The sequence below is a fragment of the Pelobates fuscus genome, chromosome 7, assembly GCF_036172605.1.
Source record: "Pelobates fuscus isolate aPelFus1 chromosome 7, aPelFus1.pri, whole genome shotgun sequence".
Lineage (NCBI taxonomy): Eukaryota > Metazoa > Chordata > Amphibia > Anura > Pelobatidae > Pelobates > Pelobates fuscus.
The window spans coordinates 93675977-93698941 of record NC_086323.1 but is presented as its reverse complement, the minus strand read 5'-3'; the positions used below and the strand labels follow the sequence as shown (position 1 = coordinate 93698941).

General features: G+C 39.2%; 2 protein-coding genes across 2 annotated transcripts in view; both read right to left on the bottom strand.

Annotated features, from left to right (window-relative positions):
• The window catches only part of HMCN1 (hemicentin 1), a 224346-nt gene extending 213126 nt beyond the window's left edge, over positions 1 to 11220 (bottom strand). Inside the window, exon 1 of the mRNA XM_063426207.1 lies at positions 10866 to 11220. Coding sequence (XP_063282277.1) covers positions 10866 to 11142 — 277 coding nt within the window. The 5' untranslated portion in view covers positions 11143 to 11220. The remainder of the gene's footprint in view (positions 1 to 10865) is intronic.
• Positions 11221 to 16614: 5394 nt separating this feature from the next.
• APOBEC4 (apolipoprotein B mRNA editing enzyme catalytic polypeptide like 4) lies at positions 16615 to 22458 on the bottom strand. Its single transcript, XM_063427374.1, has 2 exons — positions 22432 to 22458; positions 16615 to 17947 (listed from the first exon to the last, which is right to left on the bottom strand). Exon 2 carries the CDS (start codon positions 17945 to 17947, stop codon positions 16856 to 16858), a length of 1092 nt encoding a protein of 363 aa, XP_063283444.1. The 5' UTR covers positions 22432 to 22458; the 3' UTR covers positions 16615 to 16855.
• Between the last annotated feature and the right edge of the window lie 507 nt (positions 22459 to 22965).

Sequence of the window (22965 nt, the reverse complement as noted above, 5' to 3'; positions counted from 1 at the left end):
AGGTGTGACTATGGCTGCATAAACAGAAGCAAAAGTGGTTTAACTCCTAAATGGCAGAGAATTGAGCAGTGAGATGGGAGGCGAGCTCTATACACAAAAACTGTTTCATTAAGCTAAAGTTGTTTTGATGTTTATAGAATCCCTTTAAAGGGACTCTCCAGGCAGCCAAATTTACTTACCTGGTTCCAGCGCCGGGAGCCTCGTGAAGCCGCGCCCCCTATTTCGTCAAAATGACGAAATAGGCGGGCGCGAGCAGGGAGCAATCAGACGCTTCCATTTGGAAGCGTCATTGCTCCCTTGTGCGCATGCGCGGCTTCACCACACATGTGCACATACTTCAGAGGGCGGCATTCATGCCACCCTCTGAAGTCCTGAGCGCACTACCGCGCATGCGCGCGGTGTGCGCGGCCGCGAGCTGAGCTGACTGACAGCTCAGCTCGCGGTCTTTGCCCGCCCCCCTCCTCTGCTGACAGGTTAGAGAGAGAAGGCGCGCACACAGTGCCTTCTCTCTCCTGCACACGTCAGACGTATTTTAATACGTCTGACGTGTACAGGGCCATAGGAAGTCCCTCTGGTGGCCGTCTGAGTGACGGCCACTGGAGGTATTCCTATCAATCAATGTAAACACTGTATTTTCTCTGAAAATACATTGTTTACATTAGATTGCCTGCAGGGAGCTATAGATCATACCTGAACAACTACATTAAGCTGTAGTTGTTCAGGTGACTATAGTGTCTCTTTAAATTAGATGGTTGACTAAGCTATGATGTATATACGGCATATTATGTCACCAAAACCTCCACTGCAAGTGTAAAAAATATTTTTAATTTTTTATATATATATATATATATATATATATATATACCAGTATATATATATACATATACTTTTTTTCAACACACCTACTGCAGTAGTTATATCCACTAGGTTTGCTGATTTCAAATGTCTTTCCTAAGTATGAATGAATCATAATTTTTTTTTTTTATACCAATGGGAAGACTTATTGTAATGTAGTTTTAATACTGTTTAAAATGGCAGTTGACGTATGTTACTTTTAAGTTCTGCTCATTCCTCAGAATGTTGGCATCTGCTCCACTTGAAACATGTGCTTCCTATTTAATACACATTTGTTTTAAATGGTATACTGAGGATATAGTACTTGTTTTATGATATTGGGACAAAGACAAAAGGTTGCTACTAGTCGGCCAGCTATATCTGTCTGGCTTTATGTCTCTGCCTGCATGTCTGTTAGTTTGTCTGTCTGTCTGTCTAAGTAATTCTACTTCTATACTATAAAATCACAAAAGAGGGAGGGAGATAGCAACTAATGCTAAATTGTCTTGAAAAAAAATGTATTACTTAAACACAATCTACCCTTTTATACAAAAATCACGGCATACAATTAACAACCACTACCATTAAAGTAATTTAAAGTCTAACACAATACACCTGATTAGCAGGATGCTTTTTTTCAGAATTTTCTTGTTGCTAAACTGCCATGGTTTCAAATTTCTCTCCACTGTGGTATGTCTATGTATATGTAGAATGTATGTAAAATCAGACCTGCCACTTGAGAGGTCTTTGCATTTTTCTCAAGGACCCCAGGTAACTTGTCTGTTGGAACATGCCACCTTGTTGGAGAATGAAAACTAATCTCAAAGTCTCTTTTCTCAGCATTGCCATCTTACTACATCAACTACTGTCTCATCAGGCTGCTAGGAGCTGTGTCACTTTCATACTCTCGCACACGTTGACCCTTACATTTGGGTTTTTTACGTAAGGTGGTAACTATATAGAATTACATATAGCCTGTTAGAAATTTCATGGTTACGGTAACAGTATCTCCAGAAAAGGTTCCAAATGAGTCTGTAAAATGTCAACACAAATGGAATGTTTAACATCGAGAGTCTGCAGACAACCGAGCAATATACCTGGAGCTTCTAAGGAAACCACAAATCTAACCTTCGTAATCCATGTCAATGCTGTTGCTATGACTCATAATAGGAACATGTAACAAGCAACATCTGCATCTTTTAGGTGTTGGCGTGAGAGATATATTTTGGAAATTTCTTGCATGGTGGGAAACTGAACAGAGACCAAAAGTTAAATATTCTTAACATTTGCTGTCCTTGATCACTTATCAAAGCTGCCAAATGTCTGGTATTATTAGTTCTAGAATTTAGTTTATATTTCCTCTTGGCCGAACTCTCAAAATATTTCACTCTTCTAACAGCTTCTCCTTAAAAAGAAAACATTAGGACATCTTCATGAATGGACAGGTTGAACAGTCCACTTGTAATAAAATAAATAACTACCTTCGGGCGCTTGTCAGAAAGGTACGAACGTGTGCCATAACCTCCCAAGCTGTCATGCAGCGTTTTCAGAAAAATTCACATTTACAAAATTTTTTTGTATTATACTTTTCCATTCATTTATAGTAAGTTGAGAGGTTTTTTAGAATAATGAGTCTGACACCTTTTCTAGAAAGTAAAGATCTGGTAAAATCATTTTTACAGCCTTGGAAGTCATTTATGACAAAATTACCTTTATAGAAATTTTTTCTTAAGGAAATGCTCCTATTAATTAAACACGTGCATGGTTTTATTGGGGATATATCTACTAAATAAAGGTGGTGATTATTGCTATTGCATGAGTTTGTGTAACACAATAAATTCTATAATTTTTTTCTCTCTCGTTAGTTAGTTTCCCATTCTTTTAAACCCTATAGTTTTGAGAAGCTAGCTGCCTTATCATTAGGAGATAATAAAATGTTCATCCAAGGTAACTATACATAACCTGATCATTACTCAGTGATAAGACTTGCTTCCAAAGACTTGGAATTTGTGTAATATGATCTACAAAATTGATCCACAAATCCCAGAAGAAGGTTTACAATATAACATTGTAACTATCTGTTGGGTAGAGAGTTCTCAAATGTTGTACATTAATATAGCAATTTATTAACATAAATGGGGTAAAACCACATTGAAGACATAAAGCAACTATAATCCATATTGAGTATATGAAGAGCATTCACATCAGGGGAAATATCTTTCTCAGGCCGCATCCTTATTTCTGGTTTTCTTCTTTTTCTAAGTCATTTCTTACTATTTGTTTCAATGATTTGGGAAGCCTAAGTTGACAGACAAGCAAAAGATAAGACACTAGGAAAACAGGGCGAACTGAGTGCAGAAGTGGTGCTGAAATAAAGGTGTTGAAATGAACTAGGGGAACTAGCATGGATAAATGAGTGACATGTGAAATGTGAATAATGCACTAATGGACGGGGCAGAGGTTGGTTTGAAGCCATGTTAACTATGAACTGTTGCTCGCTAGCTGGTAATGCAGGTATGGTACAAAAAAATTAAAATGTGGTTGACAGCTCCAAACATGAAAGTTAAAAGGATCACTCCAAGCGCTTGAGCTTCTAATATCGTAGTGGTTATGGTGACATGAGTGCCCTGGTGCTGTCCCTAACACGGTTTGACAACTCACAGCGACTGTGCTGCACACCATTACCTCAAGCAGGAGAAGCTGGGTGTCTCTAAAGAGCTAAGCCAGTCCAGGACTGTACTCAATGGCTGGGAGTACTCAACTGACACTCTCAACCAATGAATGGTCCTGCATGGCCCTGTTTAGCTAAGTGGACATAACCAGTTTACAAAAAAAGGAGAAGATGGGCAGGAGAAAGAGAAAACCTACCAACAGATACATAAACTAAAACACAAACCACCGAGACACATGAATACAAATTGTTATAGTCAAAGCTCAACAAATATGAGTCAGTTTTGGTGTAGCATGCAGAAAAAGATAAACAGGATGCTTAAAGGGAAATAATCTGTTCCCTCACTAGGTATTTAACAATCATAGAATGCAAATAATTCCCATGAGAGTGTGATACAAAGATAATTGTATTTCATTGCTATAGATGTATATTCAATAAGAAAGGGCAATTGTGCAAAACAAATATACAAAAAATACCTTAAGATATACAAAACTGCATATATGGCAATAAAGTGCCTAAGACATAAAGTGCTTTTACCAAAAACCCATATTATATAAACAAGGTTTACTGACCTAGAGCTTAGAGAACAAAACAAACCCAACGTTTCGGTCCTTGACCTTTCTCAAGGGGGATCTCAACCCCAGACACATACCAGGAAAAAACAATCAGGTCAGGTAAACCAAATGGCAAAAAGAATGGGCAACTAACCAGGTCAGAACCAAGGATCAATGGTGGAAAAATCCACAATAGAACATCTAGTAGCAGGCTGGATTTAAGTATGTTATAGGTCTATCTTCGTCAACCTGTGTCGGTATCATGACATCAGAATGAAGAAACTGAAAATGGATACATGCCACCAGTAGTTGAAAAGGCAGCTGCACAGCTGTATCTGGCATCAAAAATTGCACCTGCAGTTTGGGATGTCTACAGCAGGAATGATCCTGGGAAAAGGGAAGGACCTGGGAACTTCAGAAACTGTGGCAACAGTTTTTTTTTTATTTCGACTGGATATAATGCCTGCCGAAACTCTAGCAGCCGAACCCAGTAAATGGGTCAGCTAGTAGAGAAATATCTTCCAATAAATGTGCTTTCAAAGCACATTTGTAGGTCTTTTTTAATGACTAAATGTGTTGTCATTAAAATTAAATTAAATAAAAATCTGTGGGGTTGTAAAGGCGGCGATATAGGCATCCTTCTCTCCCCTCAATGTACCTTTCAACCTATCCTCCCTGCCCCTGCACTATCCTTTACTTCCTTTCAAGTTCACACTGTCCGCATATTTAAGCCCACTCTTTTAAGAATTGCTATCATCTATTGCCCCACTGGTCATCCGAGGCTATTCATTGAACATTTTTCTTCCTGGCTACCCCACTTTCTCTCCTCTAGCACTCCTTCCCTCATACTTGGGGACTTTAACATCCCAATCAACCTGAACTGCCCTGATGCCTCCCGTCTGCTCTGTAAACTCTTCCTTCGCCTCACAAAGTGGTCTACTTCGGCAACCCATACAGTAGGAAACACTCTTGACCTCATCTTCACCAATCTCTGTACTACCTATAATCTCTCCAATGTTCAATTTCCTCTATCTGACCACCATTTGCTGAACTTTGACATCGGCATACCCCGTACCCAAATTTCACCACCCTCAACTCTCCAATTTTGCAGAAACCTCCACTGCCTTGATCTCAAGCATTTCTCCACCAAACTCCAAACTTTCATTTTACCCATCTCAAATCTCACCTGCCCTAACTCTACAACCTCACTCTACAACTCCACTCTCTCCTCTCAACTAGGCATCATGGCATCGCCTACATTTAAATGCAGCAAGTGCTCCCAATCACAACCCTGGCACACCAAGCTGACCCGATATCTCAAAAAAATTTCCAGAACTGTTAAACACTGTTGGAGAAAGTCTCACTCTGCACCTGACTTCCTCCACTATAAATGTATGCTGCGCTCCTACACTCTGGCTCTTTCCTCTGCAAAACTAAATTACTTTAACACCCTCATAAGCACACTGTTTCGCCAACCCAAATGCCTGTTTCACACTTTTAATGCTCTCCTTCGCTCTGTTGCTCCCCCTCCTGCTACGACCCTGTCCGCCTCAAACTTTGCAACTCACTTCATTGAGAAGATTTCTATAATCAGGGAAGAGATCTCTAACCTATCTCCCTCCCCTTCCAATACATCTTCCAATACATTACCCAGCCCCACTCACTCCACTGCTTATTCGCACCTACTACAACGGAAGAGGTTTCCACTCTGCTCCAGTCCTTCCACCCGACCACCTGTTCCCTCGATCCTATTCCCTCATATCTCATCTGCACCCTGTCTCCCTCTTTTGCTCTTGCTCTTCCTCTCCCTAAAATCTTCAATTTCTCCCTTTCCTCTGGCACATTTCCTTCACCCTTCAAGAATGCAACCATAACGCCAATTCTGAAAAAGCCCAACCTTGACCCCAACTCCCCATCCAACTACCGCCCTATATCGCTTCTGCCCTTTGCCTCCGAGATCCTTGAGAGAGTTGTGTATGCGAGATTGACAGACTTCCTCGAATCCAACTCTCTGCTTGACCCGCTTCAGTCTGGATTTCGCGCTCGTCACTCTGTTGAAACAGCTGTGACCAAAGTATCCAACGATTTAATCGATTTGATTATTTCTGCTGCCTTTGACACTGTTGATCATCAACAGCTTCTTCTCATTCTCCGTAATTTTGGTCTCCGAGATACTGCTCTCTCCTCGCGCTCCTCCTACCTCTCCCAGAGCTTTTTCAGTGTTTCTTTCTCTGTCTCTGCCTCTTCTCCCCAACCCCTCTCTGTTGGCATTCCCCAAGGTTCTGTTCTTGGTCCCCTACTGATCTCCATCTATACTGCCTCCCTTGGTAAACTCATCAGCTCCTTTAGCTTTCACTATCATTTATATGCAGATGACACAGAAATCTACCTGTCCTCTCCTGATCTCTCTACGCCCATCTTGACTCGTGTCTATGACTGCCTCTCCGTGATTTCCAACTGGATGGCTGCTCACTTCCTTAAACTTAACCTGTCCAAAACAGAACTTCTGGTCTTTCCTCCCTCAAGTGTTGCTACTCCTATGTTTGTCTCCCACCAAATCAACAGCACCACTATCACCTCTATCTCGCAGGCTCACTGCTTAGGTGTTCTCTTTGACTCCGACCTCTCCTTCACCCCTCATGTCCAGTCGATTACCAAATCCTGCCGCTTCCATCTCAAAAACATAGCTCGCATCCGCCCCTATTTAACACCAGACACAACTAAGGTGCTGGTCCATGCCATTGTTCTTTCTCGCCTTGACTACTGCAATCCCCTTCTCAGTGGTCTTACGTGTTCCCAGATTGCACCGCTGCAATCTATAATGAATGCAGCTGCGAGGGTCATTTTCCTGTCTGCCCGCACCTCCCACGCCTCCCCACTCTGTCACTCAGTACATTGGCTTCCTGTTAGATATAGGGCTCAATTTAAGATTCTGGTGCTTGCTTACAAGTCCCTACATAATGCTGCTCCAACCTACCTATCCACCCTAATACATAAGTATGTCCCGTCGAGGCCCCTGCGCTCTGCTGAAGACCTAAGTCTCTCCTCTGTCCGTACTCCCACATCTGATGCTCGCCTCCAAGACTTCTCCAGGGCTGCACCTTTTCTGTAGAACTCCCTTCCCTTCTCCATTAGACTTTCACCCAGTCTACACTCCTTAAAAAAATCTTTGAAAACACATTTCTTCAGGAAAGCATATAATTTAAACTGTTAGTGAATTTTCTGTCAAAAATAATAAGTTAATAATAAGTTCTCAGTGAATACTTTTCTAGCAACCTATTTCATTACCCCTACTTATACCTTTTGTGTCACTATAACCCATTCCCTCATTGAGCAGGGCCCTCAACCCCTTTGTTCCTGTACGGTCATTTGTCTGGCTACAATTATGTGTCTGTAAGTCCACCCATTGTACTGTGCTATGGAATTTGCTGGCGCTATATAAATAATAAAATAGTAATAATAATAATAATAATAATCAGTTCCTAATAAGTCTTTAACAGTGGGAATTAGATCTATTTGGACTGATGAAAGGCTTATCGAGATGGAATAAATGTTATTGGCTGGATTGTAAAGTAAAATGCTAAAAATTAAATCTAATTAACAAATGACAAGTCCTCTTTAACACAAAATCCACATTCACAATCTGATCCCAGCACCAACATTAATTACTTATCTGGACCTGGCATTGTATGACCATGTCATGGTAATTGAACAAATGTCCACCTGGGCCCCTGGATCAAGCAGTTATGCTCACAATGTATAATTATTCCTTAAATACTGAATTGCTTTACTATCTGTGCCGAGAAAAAAAAATCTGTTGGCTTCAAGTAATATGTTAACTTCTGGGCTAAGTCCCAAGCCATGTTTTTGAAGATTAGCAAGATTGCCAAACATTGAAAAAAGGGTTGGCGAGCCACAGGTTGCTATATTTATAACATTTATCCCACTGATTATATTCCCTAGCAATGAGTCTATCTGCTCTAGCATGTGATTCTTGAGACTGTGTGACTCTTGGACTCTTCTTTTTTGTCTAATAGATTACAAGAGTCTGTTTGTAAATAGACTTTGCAGCAAAGTAATAGTAAATAGAATTTGTGGCAAACTTAAATGGGCACTCTTATTCCCATACACACTCTAGGTCAGACGAATCCTGAAACAACCGACACAAAAAATGATTTGGTTTAATCAATTAAGCCGAATCAAATTGTTTCATGGTGCTCAAGTTTAATGGGCATTGTTCCTTTCATTTCTGCCAAAATCTTTGACCTAGTTTGACATAAACTAAGACTTTCCCTAGTCTCTATAGTACTCGTCCTCTGCAGTCAGGCTGATAATTCATAAATTACACTTCTACATTAGACAGACAGACAGACAGACAGATAGATAGATAGATAGATAGATAGATAGATCAGTTGCTTAGATTCCTAATTTTGTGCCATAACAGGGCCGGCTGGATTTCAGACAGCAGCAGGCCTGATATCGTGGTCACACAGGCGCTGACCCAAAACTGCTCTCGCAGCCAGGCCTGACAGCAGCTGGTACCCACCGGGATGGTCCCGGAGCCACCCGAGCCTCAGGTAACAGCATGGCTATTGGGGATATTAAGGGATGGCACTACAATAAGGTGGCACAGGTGGCAGCCTTAGGACACACTGGCCCAGGGAGTGCAATATCCAGGCTCTGGGTGACTGACAGGAAGAGAGCAAGCAGTGCTCTGCCATCTGCTGGTCACTCCATATAGTGTGGCCAAGCCGACTGCGCTGCAGTAGAGGATCTTTATCCTCTACCCGGTCTTACAGGAAGTGCTCAGTAAGAGAACTGAACAGCTTCCTGTCAGTCTTGGTAGAGACAGCAGAAGCTCCTCTTTTGTGATCCCCTTGGCAGGACTACAAGAAGGGAGGTAAGTAGGGGCTCAAATGGGGAAAGAGAAAAGGGCACATTAAAGGGCCTAACATAATGAATGTGGGCGTGGTTTGGTGGGAGTGGTTTTGGTGAGGGGGGCAGCATTTCATCCTTCGACTCAGGCAGCACAATGTCTTGGGCTGGCCCTGGCCATAAGGATAGCAAACAAGGAAGTTACCTGCTTAACAGCTCCCTAAGTTGGTACACTTAAATATGGCAAACCCACAAATGGGTACCGGTTTAGGGAGTTATCTACTAAACTGCAGATCTTGGAATTTCATTTGTGTACAGACTAATAGGTCGGAGCCCAATTCTTATGCACTAAAACTAGTAAGAATAATGCAACAGTTCACATTGTAAAACAGATACCAGGATCTAAAAAGTCTACAGCAAATGTAAATACTCATGAGAATATAAAAATGAAAAGGTTTTGTAACTTGAAACGTAAAGTACTGTGTACAAGTATAATTTATTCAGTAATTGTATGAATGTTTTGCTTCCAGTTAAAAAAAATAGGAATGGAACCAAATGACAAGATAGCGAGAGAGTAAGCCAATTCATTAAAATTAAAATGATTTACAATAATCTGTTAACTAAATAGTGGCCAGTGAAATGACATAAGAAATAAAGATTATTTAATTGCTGTAATCCAACAGTTTTTTGTTTTGTTTCCTACACTAATATTTAGACATTACCTAACACTAAGTGATCTGCAAACGCAGGACAACCTCTGTCCTTTAATTAGACTTAGACACACAAAAGCCAAGGTATAAGTAAAGTAACCAAATTACAGCAATAGCCCGGACTTAAACCTCTTAAAGATGGTATTTACTAGAATTATCACAATCTGGTCCTTAAAGAACGTGTGACACTATGGAATGCATTGCGTATTTAGCATCAGCGGTTTTATACAGCTCTGCTTGCTACCTTTAAAAACCTTTAAATTGTGATTTATTATGGGGGAATTATTTCACTGTTGGTATCCTTGTATGGTCCGTAAAGTTATATTGGTGGAATATCTCTAGGTACAATCTCATAAACTATTATCTCCAACTACAATTTATATCTGAGTGCTAAACATAATTTAGTAAAATCTATTTCTGCTTGGCCCTTAAAGATTTAAAATATTTTTTCATCCAGACTAGCGGAAGAGTTATAAAATATATAGGTTAGGGAATATTTTATATGATACAGATGTCAATGTATACTCAATTTCCATCAAGATATCACACTCGAGCTGTGTGTGTGTGCTGCGCTTAACCCAGCATCTTTCATTATCTGTTTCAAGAGCAAAGCATTCTGGGAAGGACTGCAGAGAATGCAAATATGTGTTCACCATTAACTTTTTGAAAACAAAGTCACATTGGGGTTAAGTAAAGAAGGGCTTCACTGATAAAGTGCTGTATTTGCAATATAAAGAGTGCCTGCGCTTACATATAAAATTATTAAAAAATAAAAAGTAGTGCGTCAACAGTGCCAAAAAAGGCAAGTGATCCAATTCTTGCAATATTTTTACATTATTTGACTGTACTACAATTTTCTACCATACTTAATCTCTTGTTAGTATACTGCTTGAACAAAATGTGGTAATAAAAATTATAATTGTACCCCTTTTTATAAAAGGTATTAAGACTTACTTTACATATGGAATTAAGAAATAAGACAGAGTGAATCAAGCTGAGTAAATAAAATTGCACATTATTTATACATTACTTGAGGAATACGTTATTCTGGAGTGATGGAGGTTATGTATAAGACGCAACACCGTGGCGAAATTCTAGAATCGCCCTCTTTGTCCATTCACAGTGAAAACCAATTGAATGTTCCTGCTGACTCCACCACATTTAGAACTTTGCTCCCCATTTTTTTTTTTACAGTTTCTTAGAAAACATAGTTGCTCTTACCTGGATCATGGAACGGCACCAGCGCAAAATTATAAAGCGGTTTCTTCGGTCGATTTAAAGATGTCTCTAAAATCTTGGATGCACCTTCGATCACTTGAACTAAGTCATCGTACATAGATCCAGTAACGTCGAAAACAAACGCTAATGTGGATGCTTCATCCAGAGTATTTCCTGCATCTGCTTCTGTTTCTGAACAGGAATTTCTTCTTAGAATCTGAACAAGAAGCAGGAAAACTGCAAGCTGTACAGATACTTTGTTTCTACAAGAAAAACTCATCTTTTAAGATTTCTACTGAATAAAGAATCTCAACTAGAAAAACATTAATTAGGTAAAACCCAAAATGAGAAGATTAAGGAACAGAACATTGCAAAGCATATAGTCAAACCAGCTTCCCTCAATTGCTCTTTCGTGGACTGTTTAAACAATGAAGAGTTCAATGGGCTGACCAACAACTGAGCTTAAGAACTGAATTTAGCTTCTTTGAGTAGAAACAAAAGGTTTTATGGTTTCTTGTGGTGGCTCAAGATTGCCACCTGCTGGACACATGCAGTAATATTCCTGAATATGGAATGTGTCCACAAACATTTTTTTTCTTTTTATTAACTTTTATTTATAAAACTCCAACAAATTCCAGAGCACTGTGTAATTTGAGTGTAGGGACAGATGAATGCAGTACAATATCTTCACAAATACTGAAACTCATGTATTTTTTTTCCTATTATTTCCTCTTCTCATCCTCTTTTACAATTTGTTCTTATTTTCCTATTTTGTCTTTTGTATTTTTCCCACACTTGAGAAATGTGACAAAAGTGTGGAACTTAAAGGGTCACTTCAGACCCATAAACAACTTTATCTTGCTGAAAATCTTTTTTTAATTTTTCAAAAAGTGCACATTTCAATACAAATTTACACTTTTATGCATTAACCTGGTTACACCCCCTTGGCTTTAAAGTAGACAACATGTGATGTTACTTCCTGAATTTGTTAGCTCAATGTAGCTGATCTCAAGAGGCAGCAATTTCCCAGAGCGACTTACAAAGACTTCTCATCGAGCTGTATTGGGAAGTATCTGATTGGACTGCCACAGAAAGTCTTAGAAGGGGAGAGCATGCAAAGGCAGCAGAAAAGAGAACTACATGTTTTGTAAGCTGATTTTAGATATAACCTCAATGAAAAAATGCATAATTAAATGCATGCAAGTTCATTTGGGTTATATCTACTAAACTGTGATTTGTATTTATTGTGTGTTTGGGCAGTGGAGTATCCCTTTAACCAAGCTCACCTTCCTTTGTCACAGACAATTCTCCCACAATACTTAACTCTTTGACCTTCCTCTTCCGCTGTCTCGCAAGATCTTTATGTTTTTTATGTCTTTTTAAAATATAAGCATCGGGGAGCTGTGCTCAACGCCACTTCCTAAATTACCCCATGGACCCCCCTTCACCCTGAACCGCAAGCAACCAGTTGCCAATGATTGGGCCGCAATAGCCCCATAGTGTAGCACCTAATAAAATAATTAAGTAGTAGGTACATAGTGTCTCTACCCTGTGCACCACAAATGGAGGCTATTAAACTAAAGTGGGGGGACCTAGTTTCCCCCTTCAGCCCCCATCCATGGCCATAGATGGGGGCTGTTAAAAAAAAAAAAAAGAATAGAGGGACATAATGTCCACCAAACCCCAGCCATTGGCGGCGGGTGTCGGATCATAATAATATTTTTTTTTTGGGGGGGGGGATCTTTTGTCTCCCCCAAGCCCCCACCCATAGAGGTGGGTGGGGTCATAAATAATAAAGTGGGGCTGGGCCTATTTTCCCTGCAGCCCCCACCCATTGGCAGCGGATGGGGGCTAAGAATAAAAAATGATTCCTCTAAATCTCAAGCAATCTTTCAACATGTGTTTAAATAAAAAGTTCTTCACTCTTAAATAATTAAACAGTTCTGAGGTCGGGAGCTGATAAACCTTTGCAAATACTGAAAACTGTCTAATTTCAGATTTGTCTACTAGTTGCCAAATATGTGTAGTCCCACATTGTCTCCACTTCTTCAAATTTATATAAATTATAATATAATCTAAAAGGTGTAAAGGGAGAAAGGCAGCAATCTGTAATTAGATTCGTCTACTAGTTGCCAAATATGTGTAATCCCACATTGTCTCCACTTCTTCAAATTTATATAAATACAATATAATCTAAAAGGTCTAAAGGGAGAAAGGCAGGAAAGTTATCTTGCAGATCTAGAGATTTCCTTAAATCTTGAACCTGGCTTTCAGAATTTGGTGCAGAATCATATTTAGACGTTCGGCTTGTTTATATCTCCAAAGCATCAAGCAACGTGTAACAGATCCTTTGCTTTTACATTCACTTTCTCTGTCTCATACCAGCCCTCATTGTCAGTTAGCTTTGCTCGGAGTCTGTACACTTGAGCCTGATAAATGCATCTTATATTAGGAGAGCTGAGACCACCGTCCGATTTATTGATAAATAACTTCTGCATTCTCTAAATCTCTTTCCCTTCCATATCCAATTTGAGAAACTAGTCTGTACCAAATCTAACCATTTATCCGAAACAAAAAGAGGGAGCATATAGAACAAAAATAAGAACATCTAGGGATAATATACAAATTGATTGCATTGATTTGACCCCACAATGATATTTCAGTTTGTCTATTCTTTTCATAACTGGTTTGTCTGCTTCAGCAGTTTTACATAATGAGTTGCCATAACTGATTAATCGCTCTCGTAAGACTTATCCAAAGGTACAGAAAATTATTCTTCACCCAAAGTCGTAACTCTATTCTATGAGTTTACTTATCTCTGGACTCGAATCTAGAACATAAGTTTTATGAATATTGATTTTATAGTTTGATACCTTAACAAAAAATGGCAAATTCATTCATGAAAGGAGGCAGAGTTTACCGATCTGCTATCGTTGTTAGAATATTGTCTGCTTAAACATTTATTTCTAACTCCCTATGGTTTATTGGGAAACCTTTGACATTAAATTGATTCCTAAAACGATAGTTAGAGGTTCAATTAATATTATAGATAAAATAGTGGAAAGTGGACACCCTTGTCTAGTTCAGTTGCTTAGGGAGAACCAGTCAGAGCAGAAATTTGGGCTGTCTTTCCACATGAGCACGCTGGGCACTTGCCTGGGGGCCACACAACCATGTACACAACCTGCTCACTTGCTTTGGGCCCTCTTAAGCCGGTGAGGAGATCTAAGATCTCCCTCACCGGCCCAAAGGCCCTTTGTTAGCGATAGTGAGGAAGGGAGCAGGGACCTGGGAGGAAGTTCCTTCTGTAAGCATGCTGATCGGAGCGTTGCCGCGTGTTGCCATGGCAATACCCCAGATAAAGCACTTTCCTCGCGGGAGAAGTATAGTCAGTACTAAAGAGTACTCCTCTCATAAACTGAGCCTCTCACACACACACACACACACTGCACTCCTCACACACAGCACCCCTCACACACACACACACACAGCACTCCTCACACACACCGAACTCCTCACACACACTGCACTCCTCACAAACATACTGCACCCCTCAAGCAAACATTGCACCCCTCAAGCACACACAGCACCACTAACACACATACATACAGCACTCACACACACACACACACTGCACCCCTCACACATACAGCACCACATACACACACACACAAACAATACACCCTTCACACACACACAAACTGCAACCCCTCACATATATACAGCACCCTCACACACACAGCACCCCTCACTGCTGTCTGTCTGTGTATATTCAGCAGTCTGTGTGTTTATGTGTTCTGCAGTCTGTGTGTGTGTTCAGCAGTCTGTGTGTGTTTAGCAGTCTGTGTGTGTTTAGCAGTCTGTCTGTGTGTTCAGCAGTCTGTATGTATTCAGCAGTCTGTGTGTATGTATTCAGCAGTCTGTGTGTGTGTATTAAGCAGTCTGTGTATGCATTTAGCAGTCTCTGTGTGTACTCAGCAGTCTGTCTGTATTCAGCAATCTCTGTGTATGTATTCAGCAGTCTGCGTGTGTGTATTCAGCAGTCTGTGTGTATGTATTCAGCAGTCTGTGTGTATGTATTCAGCAATATGTATGTATTCAGTAGCCTGTGTGTGTTTTCAGCAGCCTGTGTGTGTATTCAGCAGCCGGTGTGTGGTTTTTTTGCCAAATGTATTCGGACAAAATAAAAATGTTGGTGGCGCCTAAGGCTAACTGTTCACAAAGAGCAAGCACGGGATTAAGACCCCATTGCATGCTTGGGCAGAAGTAGGGATTGACCTGATGCCACTGTCAGTACTTGAAGATGGCAACACTGTGAATAAGGATCTGACGCCACAAACATTAGTAAAATAATTGATATAGAGAGGAGATTTTGGTGCAAAGAAATATGAAAAGGGGAAAAAAAGTTTATTTGTGAGTCGTTTTAACCTTAATAACTTTTCTTATTTCTTTCGAACAATGTATAAATCAAAATCAGTCTTTCTTACAAAATAAAATACAAAAATAAATCCAGGTCTAACAAAACTGAACTTAACCAGTTTAAAAACATATTTACCATCCAAAAAGTGCATTATTTTCATACTATTTAGTGCATTGTTTTAATTAAAATATTTTGGCTATATAATTATTGGTATCACCTTAAGACAAATATTCTGTATCTACAAAGTATAATTTTCACAGAAGTCATGGAAATTAAACATGTATGTCCCAGGTACAAAGCCATGACACATTTTGTGTCATATTTTTCCTAGGGGTTTATCTGCTTAACAATTAATTTCGGGAAATGTGGGAACTGAATATTACATGTATTAAACTGAAATGAATACACTAGAATAGAAATGTAGTTCCGTTTAATTTTTTTACCAAGTTTTTTTTACCTATATTTGTCAAGGTAGATATTCAGTTCACTACAATCCAATGTTTAGAGAATAATCCCTATAAGAGAGGAATTTCACAATGTAAGAGTGCAATATTAAGCCCTCTCAACATGGGATTTATAGGATCGAGGATAGAGGGGTGGGCAGGCTACCAGTGGTGGACGTCTGCCCTTTAAGATTGAGGGGGGCTGTGCTCTAAAGGTGCTCGTCCCCCAGACTCACACAGATGTATGCTGTTGAAGAGTTCCCAGCATGGGTTGAATGCCCTATATTTATCTAGCGCACAGCGAGAGCATTTAATAATTTGCTCATTCCGAGGACAAACAAACCTGGGATGGCAAGACAGAACCTCAAATTCAGGACAGTCCCACAGACTGTGACAGTTGGGAGATATGATCTGGTATAAACTGCATATTATTCCATAATAGTTTGCGAGTTTCAGGAACTTTTTATATTATTAATGTGTTATTTATAGAAACAGTAATGTATAAAAAACAAACACAAAAAACATACTTCTTTTTAAGTGGCCATGTGATATTATTTAGAAAATGTTAGGGACACAAGACAATTAAAGGTGCTTAGAATGGCATTAGGCATTTGGTATTTTTGTTTTTTGTACATGTTTAATTTTATTTTTGTTTAATTGTTTTCTGTTCCCCATATTCATGTCTATGCCAAAAACTGATGAACTGACTGAATAGGTTCAGTTAAGGAATAATCTTCTTTAGAACCTCATATGCATACTCAACATATATCATAATTAAGCATAGACAGAAATCTATTTAAGTAGCCTTGCTATTGCTCAACATTGTTCTAAATAGATTAGAAAGAATTTACTGAGTTGCAAAACCTTGGAGCGTTTGAATCCATTATTCACAGTCCATGAATTTCTGTAAAACATCTTCTTCTGATGTCTCTAGAATAATGGGGTATGTTTATCATATAGTCGCCAGCAGATAAATGGCGCAGATCTTTAAGTATAGCAAACTCCATCTAAACCAATAAAGTCAGCGGGATCATTCCATTGGTTTCTTTGGTGACTGATCCATGTTTAGAAATCTCCACCACTTTTCTTTAGCACTTCTATAAAACTGCTTCAATATATCTCTAAAGTTGTCAAGATCGATCTCTTTTTTTCTTCTTTCTGTTACCTTTTTTTTCTCTGTCCTTTTCTTTTACAACTTTTTCTGTGATTACAACTTCATTAATCTTTCTTGCATTTGGTAAAACATTCCCTAAATCAATTCCCTCATTTATGTCTGTAGGCATTTTTAGATGTCGAACAACATGCTTGGGTTTGGATTCAAAATCTTTCTGAGCATGAAATTCAGGAGCCGGTATAGGCATAAAAGGCATGCGTGGTGTTAGGAATGGCAAGTATTGATAGTTGCCATGTTGAGCCTGAGGAATTGAACTGTAGTTCATCATACCCATTGGGATGTCTTGGCGGCGGCTAATTATTTTAGGTTTTGGTTCAGGTGGAACATCGACAAAATAAGGTTTTATCCCTGTAATGACATGTATCATGTGTGCATTGTAACTGTCGGTAGATGCCCGGATCGGAAGAACAGGTTGGTATAAGGATGTTGCTGGAGCTTCTTTCACAAAATTATACAGAATGGTTTGCCAAATCCCATTGCTTATTGGGTTTAACGTCACTCTTGGCCAAAAGCCAGCAAGGCTCTTTAAAGCCTCACGATTCCAAACAGATGAAAAATTGTCCTCGTTCACATGATATAACTGAGAAAAATAAATATCCAGGCGTATCTGTGGGTGTTTGATTAGAAAATCATGCATTTTGCTGGTACAGCAATGAGCATATTCATTGCACGGTGTGTAGTTTGCGTACAGTGTTATGTAACCAACAGACTCATGGTGGTAGATAAAGGAGTCTACATAACCGTGCTCCTCGAACAACATGGATTCTGCATGAATGTTAGAACTGACGCAGTTTGTAACTTGACCTTTTTGTAAGACCTCCCCGGAAAAAGCCTTAACTTCATAAAATATCAGCTGCTTATTTTCAGGCATTGTGGGTCCATATGGGAATCCAAAAGCTTCATAGAACTCTCCATATGTTACTCTGGATTCTTCCCCAGTCCGTATATGATAAGGACACTTCAAACAATATTGATTGTGATAAAGCCAGTAGTAAGGTTTAATTAACGTTCCATGATATCCAGAGAATTCTTGAAAAAAATATTCCATCTGCAAAAGAGATAGTACATTTCTAAATGTGGTTTTCCTACAATTTATAAACACAATCCTACCATATAATACAACATTACACTACACATTTATATATATATATATATATATATATATATATATATATACACAGACGGTATACGGTATATATTATGATAATTTCTTGAAAAAGTACAAATTTATTCAGCACATCCTTTGAATAAATGTATGAACAATATATATTATTAAAGGGTTAGTCCAAGCACCATGACCACTTGAGTGATTTAAAGTGGTCATGGTGCCTGAAACCTGTATTTGCAGTCCTTCATTGTGATACACTGTAAATACTATTGTGATACGCTGTACATACTGAGTTAAACCCCTTTTCTGTTGAAAGTGGAACTCCACCTCAGCATCAGGGAGCTTCACCAGCCAGCCAGGAAGAAGAGGTCCAGCTGGCTAATGTCAATTCTGTGCAAATGTCATAGCACAGACACTCATTAATTTGCTAAGAGCAGTCAGCTGACGTTCTCAGCCAGTGAATTTGCAGCAGGATCGACATCTGGCTTGATTTGTCAAAATTCTGCAACTCTGAATCACTGTTTGGCCAAAACCTGAAACAAATGAAAAAAATTTAATGGGTAAGCTATTTTGTTCGTTTCATGAGGGAGACCCTTAGCCTCAAACCCTTAGCCTCAAACCCTTAGCCAACCACATTAAAACAAGCAAACTCTACCCACCCCATGACCATAATAATAGTGAGTGGGGGCCAATAAAACTAATACCTGTAAAATAAAAGAATATATACAGTTACCTTAAGAAACTTCTGCCCCCCAAAATAAAATTAATTCACAGGGAAAAAAAGGCAGAAAAAAATGACTCCATGCAACAAAAAATAGATCCCTTGTCGGCCCTTGAGGATTCTGCACAGAATAAGGTTTTCCCATGCTTTGAATTCTCATTAGAGTGTTCTGATTGTTTGGCTATTTCAATGGGTTGGGTGTGGCCATTGGCCAAGTGCTTGGGGACCCCTAGCAATCTCGGAGAGAATTTTTGGCAATTTTGAGGGGGGGGGGGGGGTGTGGACAATGGTACCTTCACCATCCTCTTATATTTAATTAGAGACACTAGTTCCCCCCTTGTTTGTTAATTAGACACACCCCCATTACCGATGTGTGGAGACTGAGGGAAACTAGGTCATACCTAGAATTATGATTAGAACCCACATGTGCTGCCTATGGATTGGGGCTGGAGGACAATATGTCCTCTCTGTATGATAAATAGCCCCCACCTGCTTAACATGGGTGGGGGCAGGCAAGGGACATTAGGATGTTGCTGTGTTTTTATTCATTTAATAAACCCATCTACTGGCTATGGGTGGGGAAAGGGGCATTTCTAGTGACTGAACAGCAATGGCTCCCCTATCACTAGTTGTTTTTTTTTTTTTACATTTAGCAGTCAGTGGCTACTCATTGTTTAGTAGATATGCCTACACGCACAGCATGGCAGGTGTGGGTACAAGGACAGTTTATAATATAGGAATCATATAAAGTTTTAATATTTATATCTATATATTTTTATTAATTTAATTTGGCAGCTGGCTACGAATTTCTCAACAGAATATTGTAGTACACCTATAAAACCCAGACATTTCCCCAAACACCTGCCCTATTTAAAGCAGGTTTTATTTACTAAATTGCTGATATGCAGCAAAAATTGTTATTCAAATGTCAAAAAATCGCTAATTTGGAAAAGTTCAAGTTTTTATCCTAGATTTTGCTTCTTAGATTTTTATTCGCTACAATTCGAGATTTGGTGAATAAATGGCAAATATCTACACTTTACCTACTCATTTAAATGGTGAATTGAAATACATAGTGTAACATATAGTGAAATATATTAATTGCACACCTACTGAACTCCATCACCTTCAGACAATACAAAGTGCAGCAGCCAGATGACTGACCTATCAAACTCGATCCTGCCACATAACACCTTTTCTCCACTCCCTGCATTGGCTTCCAATTGAATGGCGAACATATTTTAAAATTGGCCTGCTAACCATCAAAGCATTAAACAATCAATGCCCTTAGTACCTGAAAGAGATCCTGACACCCTATATTCCATCTCGTTCACTTCGGTCAGCCAGCAAATCCCTTCTGCCAGTGGCAAGAATAAAGTCAAACTCAGGTTCCAGGGCATTCAGCCACGCTGCCCCATCCTTCTGGAACTCCTTACCGTGCTCAATCAGAGATGCACCGTACTTAAAGTTTTTGTTTTAAAAAGACCCACCTCTTCCATCAGGCATTCAGTCTGCTCATCTGACAATGAGAAACTCCTAACTTTTATGTCTTTATGTTTGTATATATGGAGAGTTCTTCGAGTCTCACAGGGATAAATGCGCTATAAAACTTGCTAATTATTATTATATTATTATTATTTAACTTATCACTAGAGGTTCACATAGGGTTTACCTGAGGCTTCTCCCCAAATAACATGGAATCAAATGTCCCATCTCTATGTTTCTTGGCCATATGGACAACTGATTACAATGTTGAACTTGTGACCCAGCAATAACATTTTTGTTTTTAGAATTAATATATCTCTCTCCGATATCGAACGTATCGGATTATTTGTTTCCCACCAGATTCTGCAAGAAGCCAATCTCACACCTGTTGGTTCAACCAAACAGCTACAGCAATATTTTTCTGTAAGTGGTGAGAACGTCCAACCAGAACCATTCACAGTAAATTTAAGTGCTTGCAAAAATACTCCTATTAAAGGTTTGGTGCAATGTTAAACAGAGGTTGCTGTTGGTAATTATGTTGAGATTTGTAATTAATTGCCAAAAAAAAAATCATATTACCTATTTTTTATTGGATTAGCCAATATTATTTTAATAATGATTGGTTCGGCTTGAAATTCCCAGTCTTTCTGGTCTGACTTCGGCTCTTCCCCATTTGCTTCAAAAATACAGATGTATACATTGTCCTGTCTTCTGGGAGTTGTAGTTCAGATGCTTTATTATTTACTTTTTCTTTTTCATAATTTTTCATTGGTGCTTTGGAGTTTAATTGCTAGCTTTCTCCAATATAAGGTTGACATTGGGGGGAAAAAAGTGCTATAGCAACTTACGTGAGAATCACAGTTAGCTAAATCACTTCCTGGTTTCTTGATAGCTCACAAAGCATAAGCTACAAAGCCTGGGAATGTGACTGTATTTTTTATTCTGAATAATGTTTAATTAATTGTTTTGGAAAGCAGCCCTAATACAATCTTCTTTAAAACAATGGTTCTTAAAGGGACACTCCAGGCACCCAGACCACTTCTGCCCATTGGAGTGGGCCTGAAACCCTGCAAATGTAATTATAGCAGTTTTCATAAAATTCAATAATTACCTAGCAGGGTTAAGTCCTCCTCTAGTAGCTGTCTGGTAGACAGCTACTAGAGGGACTTCCGTGTTCTTAGAACACGAAAAGTGTGTTGTACGATGCTGGACTTCCTCACGCAATGTGAGGACCTCCAGCATCGCCAAAATCCCCATAGGAAAGCATTGAATAATGCTTTCCTATGGGGAGGTCTAATGCGCGTGCGCGGCCATTGCTGCGCATGCGCATTAGGTCTCCTCCGCCGGCTGGCGGGGGAGGAGAGTAGGTGGAGCCTGACTGCGCCGATGGACATCGGCGCTGGACTCCGGCAAGTCACTGAAGGAAACTTGCAACGGGGGGTGGGAAGAAGAGGGGCACTACAGGGTCCTGCAGTGCCAAGAAAACTAATATGTTTTCCTGGCACTGGAGAATCCCTTTAAGCTTTTTATGGAAAGGACCCAAATTACACACATTGCAATAACTCGGTAACTCATTTTTAAACTGTAATATGACAAAATAAATTCTTTAAAGCACCTACATTCAATTCTTTCCAGTCTCAGACGTGTCGCTGGGGAAGGTACTGCTGCTACAGGAGCAGAAATGTTTCACCAAAACAAATCAATAAAAATTAAATCATGAAAAATCTTCAGAGTTCCCTAATCTACTATATGCTGGGAGGGAGCTGCAAGGGGGGGTTGACAAATGTGGTTTATTAACTAAACATTACATTATAGAGTATTGAAATACCAGCTGAAAATGTAGAGGAAACATTTATATTTGAACATAATCTCCAATTCAGTTATAGTTACAGCTTCGTTGTTTTAGCCTGAATTTGGCAGTTCAACGTTCAATTCATTACATTTTGGTGTTTAATGTGTCTACCTCCCCAGCTCCTCGCCAGACATATCAGGAGCGAAAAAAATGAAATTTAAATACATTGATGGTAACTGTGAATCATGAACCGTTTCACTGACCTTCTCACGTTTACCTTTATTCTATACATTGCAGTACACACCTTCCTCTCATTTATACTTTAGAAATGTAATCTCACCATAGCTTTCTGGGCTAAAAAATTCATTTCATTTATTCTAATATTCTGAAGAATAATATAAATCGCCTCATTTAACTCGTACTTACCAGCAGTGTCTGAGATGTTACTGTGCAGGAAATTGTGAGTTGTTTGGTACCAAGATATTGTCAGTGTGGAACAGCTCTGATAAGGTCTGAATACAAATTGGTTGCTAAGTCATTTGTCTATAGTGGCCTGAGGAGTGGCTCAATTATTTTACACCTTATCATTTGTTACTACAACATTCCACAGGCGTGTAACTTAATGCTGGAATTAAAGCAACAGAGGATTGCTTACTGAGAATCATTTACATGAAAACTATAGGGAATTATATTTATAAACACAATATTAAAAATACAAATATTAAAATGTTTTAAATCATTTACTTATCATCAGTGTCCTGTAGTTGTATAGTTTAAAGAGACTGCCTGCAGCTACAAACAGATCAGACAGACCCCCTCACACCCTTCCAGAAATAGATGGCAATCAGGGGGGTCTCGTTGCCATTAACCTCTTTCCTGCACCGATATATCGAAGGATACTTTGGAGGTATCTCTTTATTTTTTGTAGTATTTTAATGCAATATCTATATATACATATTA